Raw genomic sequence first — 23,283 nt, forward strand, 5'->3', positions numbered from 1 at the left:
TATTATTTTTTTGGGATAATTCTTCTGATTCAAAACGGGTATTTTTGGCTCAAAAACAGGCTGTTCGAGCTATATGTGGTGTAAGTTCGAGATCCTCTTGTCGACCCCTATTCAATAGTCTGGGAATTCTGACATTGCCCTCACAGTATATATTTTCTTTAACGTCATTTGTTGTTAGAAATATTAGCCTATTCCCAAGAGTTAGCAGCTTTCACTCAGTTAATACTAGGCAGAAATCCAATCTGCATGTGGAATGCCCTTCCTTGACTCTTGTGCAGAAAGGAGTGCAGTATTCTGCTGCATCCATTTTCAATAAGCTACCACAAGAACTCAAGAATCTTAGCAGTAGCCCAAACTCTTAAGTCTAAACTGAAAAGATTCCTCATGGCTCACTCCTCCTATTCTGCCGAGAAGCTCCTGGAAGAGCTAAAAAATTAAGCAAATTCCAGTGTTACATAGTTGATTTTCTTTATTTAAACTTAAGACTTATCGCCTGAATGTTTTTATATTTCATTTTATCTGTTTCTACTATTGTGTTGTAATTCCATGTATTGACTCGTTCCATGACCATGGAGACTTCACCTTAATTTGGTCCCATGGAACAATAAATAAATAAATAAATAAATAAATGGGGAGTGACAGAAACAGGAACACCACTCAGCCGGTCACAAGCGAGTAACTCTCAGGATTGGGCTGTGGATGCTGTCTGAACCAAGACTGCACCGCTTCTCATCTTTGACACCACTGTTGCTTCCCCAAACTTATCCTCAAGATGTTCAACAAAAAATTGAGGGTTCGTAGGTAGTCTGCTACAAACTAAATACCGAGGCAAATATGGCTCTCTTTGTTTCTGTTCCTCTCATGGTGTAGCAAGGTAGGGAAACGATTTAGGGTTATATCTGTCAGCACTGTACTCGATCTTACACTTCTTAGAGACTGCTGGTGCCGTACCGTCACCAGCAAGAGACGACAGTCTGCTTCATTGAGGGTCATCCACCCTGATGTCACCCACTCTGATCAGGGGCTCTCTCCATGGGCACCACCTAACCACAGCAAAGGTCACCTGGCATGATGGCTATTGCCGGGAGTCCTGATGCCTCAGGAGTACAGGCATCTCCTCCTTGGTATACGTGAGGAATTTACAGCTCAGGTATTAGCAATGCGATCTCTGTGGTGTCAGGGAGCTAACACCAAATGAGTACATGACAGCCCCACCACAACGGACTGATTACTGTGCTGGATACTGGGCGCGGAGAAATCCAATATTGTAATGGAGGTGGAAGAGGACAGGAGACAACGGAAGAAGATGACATACCCTGAAGTGTCCTCAACCAAATAGTTGAATTGCAAGTGGAGATGCAAAGCCATGACAAGAGGTCCAGGAGATCGAATCTAAGGGCACTATGGATAACTGCACCACATAAGGTGTCCTTCCCCATATGGCCCACACTTATGTAGAACTGGAAAGTGGCAAGTCAAACCATACAATGGAACCTGAACTTACAGGGCCAAAAAGTGTGAGATTCCTGTTAGTCGCCTCTTATAACAGGCAGGGATACCTTGGGCCTATTCTAGCCCCCGGACCTGCAGAAGGGGGGAGGGGGGGGGGGGGGGGTGCCCCACTGTATAAAATGATCAAATTTTTGTATGCACTGAGTACAGCAATGGAACTATTTTATCCAACTTTCAGAAACTACCTCATTTATATTTTAAGTTAAGTGCAGATTTTTTCCCCTAAGAACATATAAAAGAAGTGACACAAAATTTCAACACTGTCTTGTTCACTGATGTAGGCTTTGGAAACGCTCCCACATACCATCCACCATCTCAAGAAATGCTCAAACTTCTGTACCTGTAGCATTCGGTTTTGTGGTTGCTCCTTGTACAATTCAATAAACTGTACAAACACTTCTCAGATATTTTAGGTACTCTGATACACACATCTGGCAATATTATTCACACTAACAATTACTGACACATTTGAATGGAGCTTCAAAATTCAGCTACCTTGAGATGGCAGTTGAAAGACTTCTAATTGGTGGTCCGTGGAGGAAAACGGTGTTACCAAGTTAAAGCAAATTTAACTCTCATGACATGGCTAAAAGTGGTGTCAGTGAAGTCATGCCACAGGAATTTTGGCACTTCCAAATGCAGCTTCAGTGATGCCGCTGGAGTGGTGGGCAAGTGACATAGTTTTCACTGCATTTGTAAACCTGGCTTAACTCTGCCACTTCATCGGTAAAACTTTGGCATTTAACCAATAGGATTTTAATACTCCAACACGTGGGGGCATTTCTTTGGATTTTACCCTGATACTTCTGTGTCTCCTGCAGCTATTGTTTTCTGGACTGGATGGAGAATCGCAAAAAAAAAAAAAAGCCAACCACCCTTGGGTAACAGCCTCTAATGTGTGGTGCATGCCTGAGACATTTAGGGGGATCCTGTAGTTCTCATTACTATGGTGCAAGTTTAGGCCATCACAGCCTAACTTGTCACAGAACTTTTGCAGTCTCTGCTGTAGAGTTTGAACTTAGCTGAAATTCTATGAGCAAGACTGGTGTCGTCAACCTCCTCTGCCAGTTGCTGCAATGATCCACATATGATCTCAGATCCCAAGACAAGCATTGTTTGTTCTAACAAGCCCATCAATCTGTAGTTTGTTGCACTCTTTTCACCCAGTGGCTCCTGGGAAAGCCTCTTTCACATGCTGAATGGGGCCAGTAGCTATGCTCAATGAGTGCACTGGGAGTATCTTTCTATCTCTTGTCGCCATTTCCCCTAGTGGATTTGCAGTACATCGATGATTAATAGACGATTCCTTTTGCGTTTGCCTCCTTTCACAGAGGACACAGTAGGCTTCCAACAGGTGAAATGAGTATGCTGGCACAATTTCAGCTTTGATGCGAGACAGTACCTTTTAATGTGTTGGTTAGGAGGATTGGTATAGCACTCTTGAGTTCTCTTTGGTCGCTGTAGCCCCTATATAGGGAGCCTAATCTTACCACTGACATGTTACAGGCAAGTGGATGAGTGCAAACAGAGCCTGTACTTCCTACAGGAGAGGATAATACTTGAAACACCTTTAGTTTCTCTGGTACGCGACTCTCGGGAACTCTCCCAACATATCCATTTGAAGCAGCTTACAAGAGTTTGTAGACAATGTGATTTCCATCTGCTTACAAATATCAACTAACTCATCCCATATTAAAGTACTAGATTCACAAAGGGGGCTGAAATGCGGCTGGTGTAATATTTTACTGAACAGTGAACAATTAACTTTGAAATAAGCCTGCCAAATCACTTTTAATCTTTAGATCTGTTAAGGTAGAAGTATTATTAATTCCCTCTAAACAAGATGTCCATTAAGACAAAAGAAAAACTTTTTCCAAGGTTGTTAATTTATGATAAATGCAAGTAACATATACTCCTACTGAAAGGCAAAACTAAATGTAACACAATTTGTTAGTTATAATATCTGCTACTGTAACTAGAGCACAAATTCTGATGCACTATGAAAGAGATTAGGCACACCACTCTTATCTACCCAACCAAAAGGCTCAGACATTTAGATTTAATCATGATGATATACACCATATGAGATAACGGGCGAGTTGTGGCGCTCTGAAAATTCGAAGTTGGTGTGGACACACGGGGGCCGCTCGGCAGACTGCAGCTCCTCAGTAGCCGTGTGGTGCCAAATGTTAGCCAGAGCAAGAGGGGTAGCCCCAGCGCGTGGTCCAGGCCAACTGCATGGCTGGAAATTCCATGTTGATGCAGTGCCGAGGACTGTGCTTTGCGTCGATGAAAAAGTTGTGTATGCCAAGAGTGCCAAAGATGGCGGACTTTGTGAAACCATAATAGCAAACATTTCACAGCTCATGTAGAAATTAATAATAGTCAGAGGAATCATGATACCTTAAAAAGGAACATGTAAATTACCATTATTTGCATGACGATTCTGATGGCGTAATCAATTTTTCAATATCTTCATTAGTTTAAAGTTTAGTATCCGACTGTAAATTATACAAGTAACACTCAGCAACGAATTTCCAAAATCTAAACGGTTCATCCAATTTTGTTGACTGACGTTTCTTAAGAAAGCTATTAGTGTAAACCTAAATTGGTATGAATTACAGGCATATAACTTTAATAGTACATGAGTTATTGGAGGTCAAAGTGGTCGATAACTATTGATCGCGTCAGGCCACAACTACTCCACAGTTACATGAAAAAACGGTAGCAGCATGCTTATAAATATATTTATTTGTCTATGTCTTTATTTATATCCGATATATACTATTCATGAAGAAATTGGTTAAATATTTACTGTGTTTTGGAAAGCACATAGACATTAGGCTACTGGCCAACCTTTTGTTTATATTCCTATGATTATATATATTTGATTTGTTTGTTTATTTAATAATGCATGTCAGAGGGTGTTTATGGTTCAGCTGCAGGAATATTTATTTAATTTCAAGTTATTTAAACGTAAATCCAGTATTTCGTATGTGTTTCAATATGTTTGTGAGTGTGCGTTGGCTTTAAGAAATGGCGGGAGTATTCTAGCCAATCACAGCACTCGTTAATGGGGAGACTGGATGGAAGTGGGGGAGGAGTACTGAACAGGATGGCGCAGCGTAGGGTCACACAGGACTCGCGAGGAAGACTTGGGAGAGTGGAGCAGTTTGCGTGTGGTCGCGGGAGATAGAAATATTTCATATTGCTGACTTGTGCACTTGTGAGACTTTCGTGGCTTCTGCAATGAAAATGTAGTATGCATTTAGAAGTGAATATCTCGCGAGCTATGTTGTTGTTGTTAATAACTAATCACGTGAAGTAGGAATCTCTTGTTTCCCTGTTATTCAACTTTTATTTTATTCAATTGCTGGACCATTGACACCAGTAAGTGTTTGCAGTCATAAACGGCATTCTTAAAGGTACTTCTGCTATCGTACTCATCATTTAAAGTCGTTAAAAATAGTACCTGCAGATTTTATTTAACTGCAATCTTCATTTATGAATTTCTATGTTACATCCAAAATTCGCAATTGCTGAGTGATAGGAACCTTCGACCATTCGATTCATGTGTATATTCATATTGTATACTGTGGACTCAGCAGTATTTGGCTTGTAATGCGGCAACTACATATCCCAGCCCCTAAACAACGAAACCAGCCAAAACTTAATATTTCAACTCTTGAGTCTGAGGGTACATAGTTGAGGGCCATCACGTCACATCATTTATTTTTCAAAAGTCCACAACCAAAATTCAGGGTGGATGATTCTTTGAACAATAACAGTAAATCACAAATGGAACAATAACAGTAAATCACAAATGTTTATTTGTTGTGAAATATGTTGTGGTGAACACACTTACCTTACGAAAATTCTCAAAAATGTATGTTCGTAAGCATCCAATAAAATTTCAAAAATGTACCTATTTATTGAAGTAATTATGGAATTACATTAGATAACAGCTGTTTTAGCATGATAATATTGTTGCCAGAAAAGCATAAATTAAGTTTACAGCTGACAGAGTAGGAGTTTCTCGCAGCACTCGCAAATGTTCGAACATACACAATGTATCATGATGCACATGGGTATCAAAACAATCAATGAAAGATAATCTAAAACAACACTAAAAGTAAAATATTAAAAAAATCTCTTAGTTCACATTGGCACATGTGGCTTCACACAAAGGAAAATTCAAAAGTCGGCCTGTGTATGAAAATAAATATTCAAATTACACGGATTTTTTTCTTTAACTGAATTCATGATACTATCCACACTGATGGGTCAAAGATGAACACTGCAGTGTCAGTTTGTCACAGTCAAGAGTGTAAATATTGTGAAGGGGCCACCAACAAAAGCATGTATCTTCCACTTGGGGCAGCGAACAGTTTCCATATAGAAGTAGGTGATAAGGAACACTGCTTTACAGTAGTTCAACTCATACGTAACACATTGGAAACAAAGATAATTGCAACACCAAATTCATCAATGGAAAACTGTCCTGATGGATCCCAGATAGCTGAATACTGGGTCCCTATTTATTTCTATGATATATATACAATAGCAACCACTTACTACTTGTGTTCTTTTAGTTTTGGTTGCCAATGATATTTCAATTTTAATTGAAAATGAAGAGCCTTATAAATTTAAGAAAGTGTCAACATAGTTAGAAAAGTGTGAATCTTTGTTTCATAAAAATATACTACAGCCAAATTTCACAAAAATCCAGGTGATGCAATTTGGAACTAAATAATCAGCACTGAGTGATGTAAGAATTAGTTGCAATGATTAGGATATAACAGAAGCAAAACATATCCAGCACTTAGGATGAAATCTTGAACAAAGTTTTAAACTGGAAAGAATTTACTTAGCACATAAATTAACAAGTATTTGCAATGTGTATTTTGTTATGTGTCACAGAAAAGGGCATCAGGGAGATGAGATACAGCTTTCACTTTCCTTAAGTATGTTATTTAATATGATATAAATAAATGTCATCTGAGTACTAGGGCCACAAAGAAAAATAATTAGGAACGGCAGTGTCACCAAACAAAAGGTGTCATCTACTGTTATAAAAATTGAAAATCTATTTATTTCTTCCCTGTACATTTATGAGAACTTCATTATCTTTTACAAAAACCAACATAAGCTTGAAACTTTCCATAGCAGAAATACAGCATTCATTGATGAGAAAATTTTAAACATCCTACACAGTACTCATAACTCTATGTCCAGGCAAGATGTTACCTGAGGTTAAAAACTTATGATAAATTTAATTACGCGAACATATTCTTCATAACACTTTGTTCATTAAAGGTGCTGTCACTCTGCTGAAGAATATGTGGATGACAATTCTACAGTCTGATCAAGGAAATTGTATATTTTTCTGTATACTGCGAAAATAAAAGTGAGTATTAAGAGCCTGCATCACAGCACTGTGTGCAAAATAATAGGAAATTTCTGTATTATTCTGATAAAGTTTTATTGTAAGTCTTGACATGTGTCCCATACAAAAAAAAAACGCATTTCACAACACACAGAGATCACATGTATTTCTTTTGTCTACAGGCCAGTGACAGTGGAAGCATATATGAAGTAATGTAAACATGTTCAGAGATCACACGAAAGGAAAAGTATTTGGAAGTCATACAGTAAAATGAAAATGATAACCTTTCACAGTGAGCAGGAGAAAGTGTTATCTTCACAATGCTACATTTCATACTTGGTGTAGAATCCAACAGACTATTCATCTACACAGCAACAATCTAACAAGAGTTACTACAACGCTGAACCCCCTGTAAAAGAGAAATCAGCTTTCTGGATTCTTGATTAAAACAAACAAATCAGTATTTACTTATTTCCAGCATGCTAGATGGCCAAAAGCAGCAACTTACTATAATTAAATGAAATTACAAAACAGTCAAAGTTGTACAGAAGTTTGTTTTCATTTAAATGGCAACCAGCTTCAGGCTTTTATGCATTATCAAATTACCCAAGTAAGTCCTATCATAACACTATAATGTGTGTATGCTAGCCACACTGCTTGTGTGTTTGGCTGAGTGCAAGATACTATTGCTGTACGATATTCCAGTCCTGCATGTTGTTTTTCTGCACACAGCACTGGCCAGCACATGATGGTGCTATGGTGGGACTTGATTAGACAGCTGGATAATGGACGAAAGTCTGAAACTGGTCACTATTTAAATAAAGTGAAACTTCTGCCCAACTTTGACAGTTTTGCTATTTTACTGAAATATATCACTGGTTGGTGTTACATTCCATTTCTCTACACTATGAAGCGAGTTTTAACAGTACTTGGAACAATGTGGCTTAAAATATTTGATTCTTAGGTCTCAGTAAGTAGTTAAGCGCTCCCCCCCCCCCCCCCCCCCCCCACACACACACACACACAAAGGTCTGGTAGGAAAGCTAATGCTAAATGTGAAGACAGATTTATGAAGTAGTGAATTTATTACTTCCCTTTATGAAAAACGTGTGGCAGTGCAGCATCTGATGCAGCAATGCAGTCAAAATCACACACGGACGTATCCTCAGGAGTAGGATGGACAAAAACTTGGTGAAATTTTGTCGGGTCATCTGCTGGATCTTGCATTCGCAATGGAATCTATTTCATGGTAATCACTGTTTTGCCTGCTAGGACTTTCTTTTAATACGAATATAGGAACTTTTGTTTCTTTCTGATCTCTGTTCCACACCAGTTACTTTCAAATTTACTATGAAGTATGGTGCAAACAAAATAGAACAGTTTTCAAAAAAGTTTCCAACGGAATAGAAAAGAAGTTGGTGTAAAGCAGCAGTTGCCTCTCATATTATCAAGTGACACTAATGAACACTACCTAACACACACACACACACACACACACACACACACACACACACACACACACGAGGCGACAGGGGTACAAATAAAATTTTGGAGCAAGTGTCAATAAATCATGATGCATGTAAAACACTTGTGGGGATCCATACCATACCTAGCAGTCCATAAATATTAATTCAGCTATCACATACATGCATTACTGAGAAAGTTAATTGCTAGGATATTTAACCACACTTGCTAGATACTTGATGTTACTCTTCCCATTCTATGTAATTACTCGGCAAGCATTCTGCATTAACAATAAATTCTTCATAACTTGATTACCAGCACTTACATTTGATAGCATGGAGAAAATATTCTACACCATGTTCATATAACTTCAATGCTTCTTCATAGTTTTTATTCTTGTCTTCTTCTGTTGCTTTAGTGACCAAGTCAATGGCCTTCTGTAAAATAGATTCACAGTATAACAACAACAATTTTCAATCAATATCAATACAACACAGAGCTATATTAACAACTGCACAACAGAGACAAAAGCTGCAAAGAAGAAGCTGTAGCTGCATGTGATAAAGAAAAACAAGAAGAGTAGCAATCGTGTCTAAATTTATAAAATCACACAATTATAAGAGGGATTCACCCTTCAGTGAGGGTTCCTACACTGCTACTGCACACTGTTATTCTTTCATCATTTCAATCGACAATGGACTGAAACAAAACATTAGTGATCCAAAATATTTCAACTAGTATCAATTCAGAATAAGTGAGCTGAGCTCTCAAGAACAAGTTTACACACAATATTTCCCCCACATAACAAGGACCCAATCATTGTGGAACACAGCATAACCATTGGGGAACAAGTATTGTATCATGGGATGGACCTGATCAACCAAAATAGCCACATAACCCTTTGCGGTAATGCGACCTTGTGGATTAACCGTAGGCCCAATGGAATACCACAATAAGGCTGCCCAAACCATCAACACACCTTCACCATGTTTCACTATCAGGAAATAAACTTGGCTTGAAGAAAACTATACTATACTATGAAACAAGATTCATCTCAACAAATGCCACTCTTCCACTGCTGGATAGTCCACATTTTACAGCTTCAACATGACTTTTTCCCTTTACAGACTTTTGCATTACTGATCAGTGGTTTTGAAATTCCAGCTTGCCCTGCAATTCCCTGCTTATGGAGATCCTTTTGAGTCATTCTGGTGCTGACAGGGTTCACAAACACAGCATTCAGTTCTGTAGTGACTTTTGCAGCGGCCGTCCTCTTATTAATATCACAACGCTCTTCACTGACTATCTGTCAAGATCATTACAACATTTTTGTCTACATTGTGACTTAGCAGTTGATGTTTTGCTACTTAACCTTAAGCGGTATAAATATTCCATATGGTCCCTTTTAAAACACTTAACACTTCTTCAGGTTCATTTCCATCAGGAACATCATGTTGCATGAATATCATAATGAGATCCAAGACAGGAGAAAGAGCAACATCGGTTATAATTTTTTAAAAATCTGTTTACTGCAGATCGACTTCAGCTACTGTGTACCTATCTTCCGTGCACTTACATTCAAGTGATAAAAAATCATATGTAATACCACATTGATATTACAAATAACAAACAGTTTAGTAATTATATGTTTGGCAATAGGGCACCATATGAAATTTGATTTACAATGAGCTATCACGACTTTAATACAATTCCACTTAAAATTGCTGAATAGGAGGTGAAAGCAATCTGGATCTGCAATGAACAGATAAAAAAAAGGTACGACTGATGCTGTGTTTCCTCCTGTCTTGGACCAAACACTTTAGCTACCTCAGCTATGGAGGCACCCACCATACAAGCACCAACAATTTGCCGACATATGAAGTAACTTAGCTCTAACATAAAGCAGTCACGATTACGCAGAACACTGTTCTGGGCACAAGTGACACTTACAACATACTGAGGACATTGCACAGATGCCGTTCCTGGTTAAATACAATGTAGCTAGCTCTTCACAAAATCAGATTACTAACTATTATTCAAAATCTTAGTGTTAAACATATTGGACTGAATTTTCAAACATATGTTAATAAGTAATACACACAGATCGTCCAAGACATCACGATCACTGCCCACCATGAATCTGAACACTGCCTGGTGGCAATGTGGACATGCAGTGATGTAAGGAGAGTATATGAGTGGAGCAGAAAACAATGGGGAATCATTTTAGTGATGATACAAGCTACAAATAGGGAACTCCACTGACAGAAGCAACTTCGACAAGGCTAGATTGCTATAGCCTGACACCTGTGAAAGAGCGCCTTAGAAAACAGTGAGGCTGGATGGCTGTTCGTGTGCTAGTGTTATGAGTATCTATGGAATATGGTTGAAGGATGGTGAAACTATGAGCAAGTAACAAGGTGCTGGACATCTACACTTCATCAGAGAATGGGGAGGACAGAGGCTTGCCTGCTAGGCAGCAATATGTGACAGACCTGATTGTGCAGGTGAAAGTGTTTCAGAGCACCCTGTTCAGTGCACATTGTTTGACACAGAGCTCAGTGCCAGATAATCCCAACATGTTTCCATGTTCACCTGACACCAACAATTACAACTGCAGTCAGCATGGTATCACAGAGATAGGACCTCAGATCAGGAACATACCTACAGCTTTTGCGCGCGCGTTTGTGTGTGTGTGTGTGTGTGTGTGTGTGTGTGTGTGTGAGAGAGAGGGGGGGGGGGGTGAGGAATGTTCAACACTATCATTTAACAAGGTAAACCTGTCTTTGCCCACCACATAAAAAGGTTTTGCTGTTAACGTTAATAGAGTCAATCAAGGAGAAATTAAAAACCCACAAATATGTTATCATCCATATTACATGTGGGTAAAACTGTAGAGAAACACTAATTGATCCAAGTGTCTTTAAATAAAACCTATGAATTGTAGCTGTTTAGGTATTTATTTATGAAAAATCAACTAATTGTAAGCTAATATAGGAGGTAATTATATATTTTTGAATATCATTATCAATCATTTATATTAAGCAATAATATTATTATATTAGTCTTTACATTTAAATTGTGACACTTTAGCATTTTGCTGTAACTTCAGGTCGTAAGTTAATTTAAAAATAAACATTAATTTATTTAATTTAAAGTATTGCATTTAGCCTTTTACGTCTTGCTGCTAACTTACTAATAATTTCTTCACAATCTAGTTGCACCGCCAGATTACAATGAACACTCATTACAGCAAGACCAATAAGTCTTTCACCTCCTATTTTACTCCTTATGTAAGTTTTTAGCCTCTTCATAGTCTAGAAACATCTTTCAGGGTTCGCCGTTGACACTGGGAGTGTGGCTAACATATAAAAAGCTTTTATATCGAAGGGAAAAACAGTTAATCACACTGATCAATAACTTCTATAGCAGTGACAGGTTTTTCCTCTACAGATTTCCAGCGATTGTGCCATATCTATTATTCACTCAGAATTGTTGTGCCTACATTCTCACCAAGAAATATTTGCACTTCTTAAGATTTTCTTTTGTCCTGGAGTCATTATTGGTTTTCTCAGGCAGAAGTATCTGAGTTCCTTCGATTGTTTCTTCATGTGGTTTAAAGCGAGCATCAAGTTCTGCGATCACATGTTCAATAAAAGGGTAAAATACAATTCAATGATAATATATTTCAGCAGTTTCTTCTGGTACATTGCTGCACTGTGTTTGCCTTCCAGTCGTTCTTGGAACAGTTATGTTACTTGAGCTCATCTGCTTTGCCTGCTCGCAAAGGCCTGAGAACTCACTTTCATTCTGAATATTTTGTAGAGTAGTTTTAAATGTTTTCGTATAAGTGCAAGTGTTCATCAGGTCAACACTGACCTTCTGCATTATCAACAATTGATACGTTTTTCAAACTTACAGAAATGTTCCTCCATAATTGTGTACGAAATATAACAATGATCAATAATGGTTCTTGTTTCGGATGTCTAGTCATACTTTTAACAAGTCACTTAACGTTTCTGCGAGTAGCTTAAAAAGTCTTTTAGTTTTAATGTCTGTCATCATGGAGAAATACTGTTCAGTATCTGCAATCCCGTGCATGTATTACACGTTTTGTATTTGGCAGTGAAAATTTATGAGGGTTTTACATTTCGCCAAAGAAAGACGAATTCCACTAAATTTTTAACAATTTCAGAATTTTGCCGCTACGCCACGAAGGTCAAAAAACTCCAATACGCGTAGCGGAATTCCGCTATGGTTGGCAAGATTGTACTCATTTTCATTGCACACAGTTAGGGTGGGGGTAGACACCCCACCGCAGGGCACAGCTATTTTTTGCAGCCTCATTCCTCCATGGCTTGTCACTATGTCAACCAAGTGCAGTGCACCACTATTTTGTGGCATGGGGTTTCAAAAGTGGATATTCTTCTAATATTGGCACTTTTTGTGTAAACTAAGGAAGGGGGAGGGCCAGACCCCCTGGACCCCCCCTTATATACGTCCGTGCCTCAGATCAATGGAAACATGTTGCCTGATCTGACGAATACTGTTTGTTACACCCAACTCACTGTCACTTTTGGACATGCCTTCATTCAGCAATAAAGCTGCTCGAAACACGCACTGTGTCCCAGATGCACTATTATACTAAGTAGGACATCCTCTTTGGCTTCCATAGGTCCTGTAGAAATAACCAAAGGCACCACGATACGTGTAACTACATGAACTTCATTGCGGACCAGCTGCATCCCTCCATGTTTTATGCCTTCCTCTGATGAGGACTCCTTTGAGGAGTACAATAGTGAACTAGTTCCAATGTCTTGGCCACCAAATTTGTCTAATCTGAATATGTCAACACATCAGGGACACTGTAAGAATCAGCTCTGTCATCACAAATCAGTGGCTCATAATTCTTGGGAATACTGCATGACCTGTGCATAGACATCTGGTGCCGCTTACCCTGAAAACCTACTAAGGACTTATGTAAAATTACTGCTCCATTGTGTGCTAATGGTGGAGCAACATGCTATCACACAGGTAGTCAAAATGTTTTAGGTCATCTGAATACAAAATCCAAATTAAAAGAACATGAAAGCTAAAATAACACCACAGTTAATGTAAATTGCTGATCACTTTATAAAACACATTACGAACGGCTGGCCCCTCCCTTCCTCTTACAATTTTTGTGACATTTGTGCTCCCATCAGATACCTCTTCCCAATTTTTCTTAAAATCATCATGCACTGACCACACTATCCCTACTGGCATCTTTGGCTTCCAATTTGCATGTGCCCTGGCTTTAGAAAGGGCATTAACTCTTCTTCCCTCTACGAGTCAGCATAACAGCCAGCTGTTCAAATTTTACTGAAAGCAGCAAAAAAGACTTTTGCTTTTTGCTGCAACTATCCTAAAGGCTACCAGATTTACAGTATACGGAAGGTGTCAGAATCTTCCTCACCACGGACTGACAATCACAGTTACACAACACAACATCCTGTTTCCTAAAACAAGTCAGATCTTAGAACTGATGCAGCAGAGGCTTTGTTCATAAGCTCCACCGCTTGGTCCACACGCTCCTGGATGTTGTCACAGTTCTCTACCACAAGTTAGCCTACCTACCCCCCCCCCCCCCCCCCCCCCCTCTCTCTCTCTCTCTCTCTCTCTCTCTCTCTCTCTCTCTCTCTCTCTCTCTCTCTCTCTCTCTCTCTCTGTGTGTGTGTGTGTGTGTGTGTGTGTGTGTGTGTGTGTGTGTGTGTGTGTGTGTGTGTGTGTGTGTGTGGGGGGGGGGGGGGGGGGGGCATGTGCGTGTGTTGGGGGACCGGGTTGGGGGGGGGGGGGGGGGCAAGAGAGACGACATTTGGTCAGTCTTCTGACTGGTTTGATGCAATCGCCCACAACTTCCTCTCTTGTGCCAACCTCTTCATCTCAGAGTAGCAATGACTGCCTGCATCCTCAATTATTTGTTGGAAATATTGCCATTTAGCCCTTCCCCTACAGCTTTTACCTTCTACAGCTTCCTCTGGCACTGTGGAAGTTATTTCTTGGTGTCTTGCCCGTATCTTATCATTCTGCCCCTTGCTCTTGTCAGTATCCTATGTTTCTCCCTTTGTCAATTCTGAGGAGAAGCTGTTCATTTCTTATCAGGCCATCTAATTCTCAACATCTTTCTTAGTACCTGGCACAACTCAATCACTTTTATCCTTTTCTCCTCCAGTTTTTCTCCACACAATGCTTTTCTCCAATCATACATTTTCAGAAATTTCATTCAGAAATTAAGGGTGACATTTGATGACAGCAGACATCTTTTAGTTAGGAATGCTCTCTTTGCCTGTGCTAGTGTCTTTTCAAGCCTTCCTTGCTTCACCTGTAATGTATAAGTTGCTTCCAAAGCAGCAGAATTCCTTCATTTTAGCCATTTATTGACCATCAGTTTTGGTGTAAAGTTTATCGCTAATCTCATGTTTGCTACTCTGCATTAATTTCATCTTTCTTTGGTTTATCCTCAATTCATATTCTGCACTCTTTAGACTGTTCCTTCTATTCAACAGGTACTGTAACTCTTCACTTTGACTGGGCATAAGAATATCATATATGACTTATCATTAATACCCCTTTCATCTGAAATTTTAATCCCGCTCTTGCACCTCCCTTTTATTTCTCCCATTGCTTCTTAAACGTATATTTCAAAGAGTAGTGGATAAATACTACACCGCTGTCTTACACCCGTTTTAATCACCATTTTTATTGTTCCCTTTGGTTTTTGTACATATCATGTATTACCTATGTTTTCTTATAACTTTCACTTCTTCAATTCTTTTTATTTTTATTTTTTTGTTGATAATTTTGAACATTTTACACTATTTGACACTGCTGATCACTGTTTCTAGGTCAACAATTACTATGAATGTGTCCCGATTTTTTAAAGTCTTGCTCCCATTGTAATAGCAGTTGATTTAATGTGTTTGGACACAAACAATGTAGTAAACCTAGGTGGCTGCATTGCCTTGAAGATGATCTTTATTTCAGTATATGGTCTGTGCACTGCTATTTTAATTATAATATTTTCTTTGCATAGTTAAACTCTGAGCATTCCCAATGACAAATTGAACATTTATCTGTGCAGTTAACGTAACTGGTGAGGATACACATATCATTTCTGTTTCAAGAGCAAGTTGACTACATTTTGCACAAAGTGTATAGTCTTTACATTTAAAGATTGGCAAAACCTCTGGAATTAAAAGTACTTTAGAAGATTTGGGATAACAGGCCTTACTTTCAATCAAACCTATCTTAGGATACTCAGATAACAAAGTTGTACTCCAAGTTAACATGAATAAAGTAGTTTTCTGTAGCATACCATCAAGTGTTTCCTTAAACTGCACACCTTTGCGATTCATTCTGGTGTACGTCTATTTTGGCATTTCACAATATCTTTAACTGAATTTTGTGTTGAAGGTAGCTCAACTGATTAGCTACTCCATGTTTTTTTAATTTTTCATTGCTTTTGTTGCTTGCTGAACTGCAGTAGTCTCGATGAGAAGAGTGCTTTTTGTTAGTAGCTTAATGGAATTAAGTTTGCCAGTAAATCTTCTAAAGCTTCTCTTGTACAGACCAGTGATATTTTCTCAAATGATCCTTATTCACTTAATATTATTCTACATTACAGGATATATTCTACTGCCATTTCTTAGATAAGCTGGAGCAGGATGACCATCTACTCAAGCTCTCTTGTAACTTTGGGTGTCTTTACTCTCTAACAGTACAGTTACTTCACTTAGATCAAGGCCCAAGCTCCTCCCACAACAAACAAAGGATCTATACGTCCACCCAAACACTTCATACAAATCAAGGTGGGAATATCCTACTTCTTTTTGTGCCACTCTTGATATCATTTTTTGTTGTTTACCTAATTTGGCTTTATTAACAGCACATATACAACAATAACATAAAACAGCTACTTTTTTATTCAAGTAAAAGTCATAAAACTTTATTATTTAAAAAAAGTAGGAACATGCATGGTAATACTGCCTATGATTTATCCTAGAAGTTAGGTTTAAGAAAGGCAAACCCTCATTTATAAGCATTTGCAGATTCACAGAATGCTTTTGTCAATACTGATTAGATTCCACTCTAGGGAGACTATAGTTGAGAAGGGAGTGTGACTGAGTTGTAACCAATCCTCGAAGTTACTGTTTATACTGAGCAAGTGGTAAAGGAAAGTTGGTTGTTTGTTTAAAAGGGGAAAAGGGGCAAAACTGCTTGGTCATCGGTCCCTTGTTCCTGTTAAAACAACCAAGCAGGGGATAGAAGAAAACAAACGAGATAGAGCACAATACCAAAAGGGAAGGAAGAATGACAGAAAGGCAACAAACACTACAAAGAACAAAAAGAGGACAAGAAAACCATAGCGAGATGCAAGAAAGAGGTAGAAGAGATTATAACAAGAAAGCAGATTACCATGGCTGGCTGGCCATGAGAATAAAAAGAAGCAGCCAGCCATTCTGCAACATATTAAAACCTCCACCCTAAAAGCACTGGGCTGGAGCACACAGAGGGACAAAGGACATGTACTAAAACTTCGTTCAATTGATAAAACCCACCCTCAGAAATAAAATGTTAAACTAATGCTGCTGTTGAGGCATTGTCGCCCAACACCAGAGGTAGAGTGCTGGGGAAGTTAAAAAGTCCACCTCAGAGTGGCTGAAAGTGGGCAGTCCAGCAAGAGTTGGACGACCATCATTTGTGAGTCACAGTGACACTGAGGTAGGTCCTCCCGACGGAGGAGGTAACCATGTGCTAGCCACGTATGGCCAATGCGGAGCCAACAAAGGACAACCGATTCCCTGCGAAAAGCCCACAGGGAAAACTTACACACATTCATAGTCTCCTTAATGACATGCAGTTTGTTGTGCGTACTATTATGAAATTCCGTCTCCCAAAGCTGAAAAACCTTGTGGCGTAAGACAGAAAGCACGTCGATTTCAGATATGCCTATCTCCAGAAGCGGTTTCCACGTAGCCTGTTTGACCAGCCTGTCGGCAAGTTCGTTGCCTGGGATTCCGATGTATCCTGGAATCCAAACAAACACCACTGAATGACTGGACCATTCCAGGGCAGAGATGGACTCCTGGATGGTTGCTACCAAAGGATGGAGAGGGTAGCACTGGTCAATAGCTTATAAGCTGCTCAGGGAGTCAGAACAGAGAAGAAACAACCCATCAGAACAGGAATGGATGTACTGAAGTGTACGAGATATGGCCACAAGCTCTGCAGTGAATACACTGCAGTCAGCAGTCAAGGAATGCTGTTCAATATGGCCTCTGTGGACGTAGGTGAAGCCAACATTACCATCAGCCACTGAGCCTTTGATGTTAACAACTTCAGAGCCCCGGAGCATGTCAAGAACCGAGAGGAAGGGACAGCGGGGTTAACAGAATCCTAAGGGCCATGCATAAGGTCCAGACAAAGCTTCAGCTGAGGTGTACACCACGGATGTGTATGTGGCTGGACCTCAAGTACAGGTGGTAAACGGAAGGAGACTCCAGTTCAGACAGAAGGAATCACATCTGTACTGCAATTGTTAGCCCTGACCTGGGCCACCAATGCGGGAGATGAACTGCCACGGGTGGGAAAAGGATACGGTAATTCGGATGCTCAGGAGAACTACAAATGTATGCAACATAATTGGCGAGCAGTTGTGCATGTCAAATCTGCAATGGTGGGACTCCGGTCTCCACCAGGACACAGGTCAACAGACTCAGTCTGAAAGCTCTTATCACTACGCGAATGCCACAGTGGTGCACTGGGTCGAGTAAACGCAATGCTGAGGGTGCCACCGAACCATAAACCAAACTCCCATAGACAAGGTGGGACTGAACAAGGGCTCTGTAGAGCTGCAGTGGCTTAGAGCGATCTGCACTCCAGTTGGTGTTGCTCAGACAGAGGAGGGCATTGAGGTGCTGCCAGCCCTTCTGCTTTAGCTGATGAAAGTGAGGTAGTCAAGTCAATCGGGCGTTGAAAACCAGTCCTAAGAATCGATATGGTCTCCACCACAGTGAGTGGATCGTCATTAGGGTAAAGTACCACTTCCGGATGAATGGTATGATGCCAAAGGAAGTGCACAACACACAACTTAGTGGTTGAAAACTGGAAGCCATGGGCTAGAGCCCCATGACTGTGCCTTGTGAATGGGTCCCTGTAGGCGCCGCTCAGCAACACCAGTACTGGAGGATCAGTATACCAGTATGAAATGCAGAAGTCCTCCGCATACAAAGAAGGTGAGAACGACAACCCTACAGCTGCTGCTAGACGTAATAGCTACTAAAAATAGACACACACTCAATACGAGCCCTGTGGAACGCCATTCTCCTGAATATGGGGGGAGGGGGGAGCTATGAGAGACACCAACCTGGAAATGGAAAGGTGGTAGAACAACCCTGGCGGAAGCCGCCCTGCCATGGAGCCAGTAGGCCATGTGACTCCAGGACCCATCCCAACTGCTGACAAACCATATGTTCCAGCAGCTTACAAAGAACTTTGATGAGACTGATGGGCCAATAGCTATCCACATCAAGCAGATTTTTACTGGTTTGAGCACCAGAATGATGGTGCTCTCCCACCACTGTAATGGAATGAAGCCATTGCACCAGATCCGGTTGAAGATGATGAGGATATATCACTTGTAGTCAGATGAGAGATGTTTAATCATCTGACTGTGGATCCGATCCACCCCGGGAGTTGTGTTGGGGCAATGTGCGAGAGCGTTGAGGAGCTCCCACTTTGTAAATGGGGCATTATAGGGTTCACTGTGGCATGTAGTGAATGAGAAGCCTTTTCTTTCAATCAGCCATTTGAAGGTGTGAAAGGCTGGGGAGTAGATCTTCGACGCAGAGGCTCGAAATAGTGCTCAGCAAAGTGCTCGGCAATCGCATTTGTTAACGCCAGGGAAACCTGTTGGCATCTGGTACGCAAAATGACATCTGATCTTTTTCGACTTGGGAAGGTGACGTATGGCACCCAATGGCCAACACGTACCTCTCTGAACACTCCTGTTTCCGTCATTTTATAAGCTGGCAAATGTGGGCACGGAGCCACTTAAAGACTATTAGGTGCTCTAGGAAAGGGTGCCACTCACTGCTCACTGTAGAGCTCACCAATGCTCTGTAATAGCCTCAGCAACGTCTGGCATCCACCAAGGGAGTGTCTTTTGGTAGGAGCACCCTAAAGAACAAGGGATCGCATTTTCTGCTGCAGAAATGGTCCTTGTAGTGAGCTGCTCAACCACAACATTGATGGCACCATGTGGGGGAGAATCAACGGTCACAGCAGAGGTCAAGGCTACCCAGTCTGTCTTGTTTCAAGCCCATCTGGGTAGGCCGAGGGAGTGATAGGAAGATGTGTTCACTACCACACAGGTCATCATGTGCTCTCCAGTGGATAGATTGGAGAGGGCCAGGACTGCAAACCGAGAGATCAATGGCTGAATATGTGCCATGTGCCACACTGAAATGTGTGGGGGCACCTGTATGTAAGAGGCAGAGGCTGAGTTGTGAGAGTAAATTTTCGACATCCTTACCTCTGCCAGTAAGCACAGTGCTACCCCATAAGGGGTTATGGATGTTAAAATCTCCCAATTATAGTCGCTAAGGTTCCTGTAATATCCCTTATACCCGTGGAGGGCAGGAGTCCACATTGCCGGGAGCCAGGTTTTCTGGAGGGCAATGCAGAAAGCAGTTGTAAAGCTTTACACTTGCAGTAGCTCAGCCACGTGGTGGAATAAAACCACTGCAATTCCACTGGGGGATGATGCAATCATGAGACTGGGAAGGCATGGAACACTCAATGACGCAAGTCTATGCCTCAGGGTCACCTGCTACCACCGGACGAGTGCCTGTGCCATCAACATCCGTTGTGTCTGAGGGCCCAGCGAGATCTAGGTCCTCAGCGAGGGCCAGAATCTACACTTCATCCTCAGATGCAGACCTTGTAGTTGGCAGCGGTGTGGGTGCCACCACAGTGCCTTGGTTCTTGGGGGTCTTTTTCTTTTTAGGTTTCTCTCGCTGCTCTTTAGGTTTTTCCAGCTGGGAGGGGTTCACTGATTCAGTCTCAGGGACCTGAGGTTGCTTCATCCACTGGTGGGTGTCAGCTTTGCCACTGGTAGGAACCTGGGAAGGGAGTGACCCAAGGGACTCGTTCCTTGCGAGAGGATCCAAAGAAGATGTATGCTTCTGCAGCTGAGAAGTGGGGCCTGACGTCCCCGATGGTTGGGGTGGTGTTGCTCCCAAAGTAGGTGGTGCAGGAGCAACAAGGAGCGAAGTGCCTCCCACCATCAAGGGGGCAGGTGGAGTCTGACAGCTGCGAGAGCCAACTGTACGCAGCGCAACAGAAGATGGTAGAACCGTTATAGCGGCAGCATAGGTTGATGTCGTATGCACAGAATGTAGCCTCTCATATTTTCTCTTAATCTCAGTGTAGGTCAGTCAGACTAGGGTTTTGTATTCCATTATTTTCCTTTCTTTCTGGAGAATCCTGCAGTCTGGCGAGCAACGCGAATGGTGCTCTCCGCAGTTGACACAGATGGGAGGCGAGACACATGGAGTACTGGGATGTGAAGGATGTCCACAATCCCAACAGGTGATGCTGGAAGTACAGCAGGAAGACATATAGCCGAACTTCCTTCAGACCCCAGTGGATGCGCCAGATGAAACTATAACACCTTGCCACTCTAAATCGGCGTGCAGCACATTGTCAGACTCCAAAAGAAGGTCCCTGTGAAATATGATACTCTCGACCATATTTAAGATCTTATGGGGCGTGATGGAAATAGAAACATCCTGCAGCTTGTCACAGGTGAGTTGAGCCTGTGACTGGGCATAGGATGCAGTTTTGATCAAGACCGACCCAGATTGCATTTTGGACAATCCCTCCACCTCCCCAAACTTGTCCTCTAAATGCTCAACAAAAAACTGAGGCATCATTGGCATGAAAGATTCCCCACCAGATCTCGAACATACAAGGTACTGGAGCGAATAAGATACGCTCCTATCAGTAGCCTGGTGTTCCTCCCATGGTGTGGCCAGGGGAACGATTTGGAGTTGTACTTCTGTGCACTGAATTGAGCACATGAACGCATAGAGACTATTGGTGTTTGACCACCAGTGAGACATTATGTACTATGTTTCATTGCTTGTAATCTGCCCTGATGCCACCCCCTACGACCAGGGGCCCTCCCCACAGGCGCCACCCAGCTGCAGTAAATGCCACCTAGCAGGATGGCCATCGCCAGGAATCTCGATGCTGCAGGAGGATGGGCATCTACTCCTTGGCATATGTGGGGAGTTAATGGTGCAGGCATCAGCAGAGCGATCACTTTGTGGTTGGGGGCTACAACCAACAGGGTACATGGCGGCCCCACTACAATGGACTGGCTACCATGCTGGATGTCAGGTGCAAACGAGATAAGAAATCCATTATCACAGTCAGCGCAGAAAGTGATACTGCACGTTGGATGGAGGAAAACACACCCAGGAGGGTGACCTCGCCCAACAGCTGGAGAATGAGCAGAAGCGAAGATCCACGTCGACAAAGGATGCAAGAGGTCTCAGTGCATGATGGACACAATGCACCATGTTAGGCACCCTTCCCCCAGTTGGTTCGCTCTATGAGAAAATTTTGAAAAATGGATATCAAACTTGACAGGGGATCATCACATAAAGGCCAAAACTTGTGAGACTCCTTTTAGATGCCTCTTACGACAGGCAGTAACACTTCAGGCCTCCTAACCCCCAGGCCCCCTGGAGGGCAGTAATGGAAACCAAAGAGAAGTTTGGGAAGGAAACAGAAGCTCATGGAGAAGAAATAATAGCTTTGCAGTTTGCCAATGACACTGTCATTCTGTCAGAGATGACAAGGGATTCGTAAGAAAAATTTACCAGAACAGATATCGTCTTGCAAAAAAATTGGTTGACTGGAGGGACAGGACTAAACATAAGCAGCAAGGTCGTCATTACCCTGGTCAAGGATTCACTCATCTGGAGCTAGTAATGTTCACCAGGAATGTGTTTGGAGGAGGAAAATATGCAAGGGTGGTAAAAGCAAGGCACTGATAGCAATACTGATGCTGCAGCTGGAAAAAACGACTTATGGAGAAGTAAAATTATACAAACTGGATCAGTACATAGGTTACAGCAGACAAGGGGTCTCCCAGGACTCAAGTCAGGACATCGAGCCATATATTTGCAACCACGGTCTAAGTGGGAGTGGGCCAGAGTTCAATAGATACAAAGAAGAGTAGTGCAATACACACCCCAAGAGGTATGGCTATGGAAGCAGAGAGGGTTAAGCTTTCAGCAATTAGTCTTTAGTTGACAAATATGGAACAGTCAATTTAGCTACCTGTTAAAGAGGACTCCAAAAATTCGGACTGTACAACAATGTCCAGCAACTGTGCACAGAAGTACAATTCTAGGTTAGGCTGGACTGTGGTACAACGACCGAAATGCATGACCTGCACATTTGCAGGAGAGAAATGGAAACCATGGAAAGGATCCAAGTGGAGGCCCATCATATGGCACCTTGGAGTTAGCATTTAGCCAAGGATACACAATGAGAGGTGTACCAAATGCAAAAGAAATCAACATGCAATGCAAGGGTGACCAGTGGCCTGACATGCGGTCACTGGCCGACTGATGCTGTAGGGAACATGGCACGGAGGCCAAAGGGATGCTGTTATCTTGAACATGTGGAGAGATGAGTGAAATACCAAGTCTAACCCAGAACAACCAGTGGGATAAAAACTGATGAATAAAAATAGATAGGGAGTCTTAAAAGCCCTACTTGTGGAGGGGAAGTCAAATGTGACAGTGCCAGGCAATGGCATATGCCTTATTAAAAGATAATAATAATAATAATAATAATAATAATAATAA

At 41.5% G+C, this 23,283-nt stretch overlaps 1 protein-coding gene across 2 annotated transcripts in view; it reads right to left on the reverse strand.

The window, feature by feature from the left end:
- Positions 1–23,283, reverse strand: part of LOC126267500 (vacuolar protein sorting-associated protein 4) — a 153,447-nt gene that overhangs the window by 112,866 nt on the left and 17,298 nt on the right. For both annotated transcript variants that reach the window (XM_049972805.1, XM_049972797.1), the window contains exon 3: positions 8,688–8,799. In XM_049972805.1, coding sequence (XP_049828762.1) covers positions 8,688–8,799 — 112 coding nt within the window. The remainder of the gene's footprint in view (positions 1–8,687; positions 8,800–23,283) is intronic.

This window comes from Schistocerca gregaria, chromosome 1 (assembly GCF_023897955.1).
Source record: "Schistocerca gregaria isolate iqSchGreg1 chromosome 1, iqSchGreg1.2, whole genome shotgun sequence".
Taxonomy (NCBI): domain Eukaryota; kingdom Metazoa; phylum Arthropoda; class Insecta; order Orthoptera; family Acrididae; genus Schistocerca; species Schistocerca gregaria.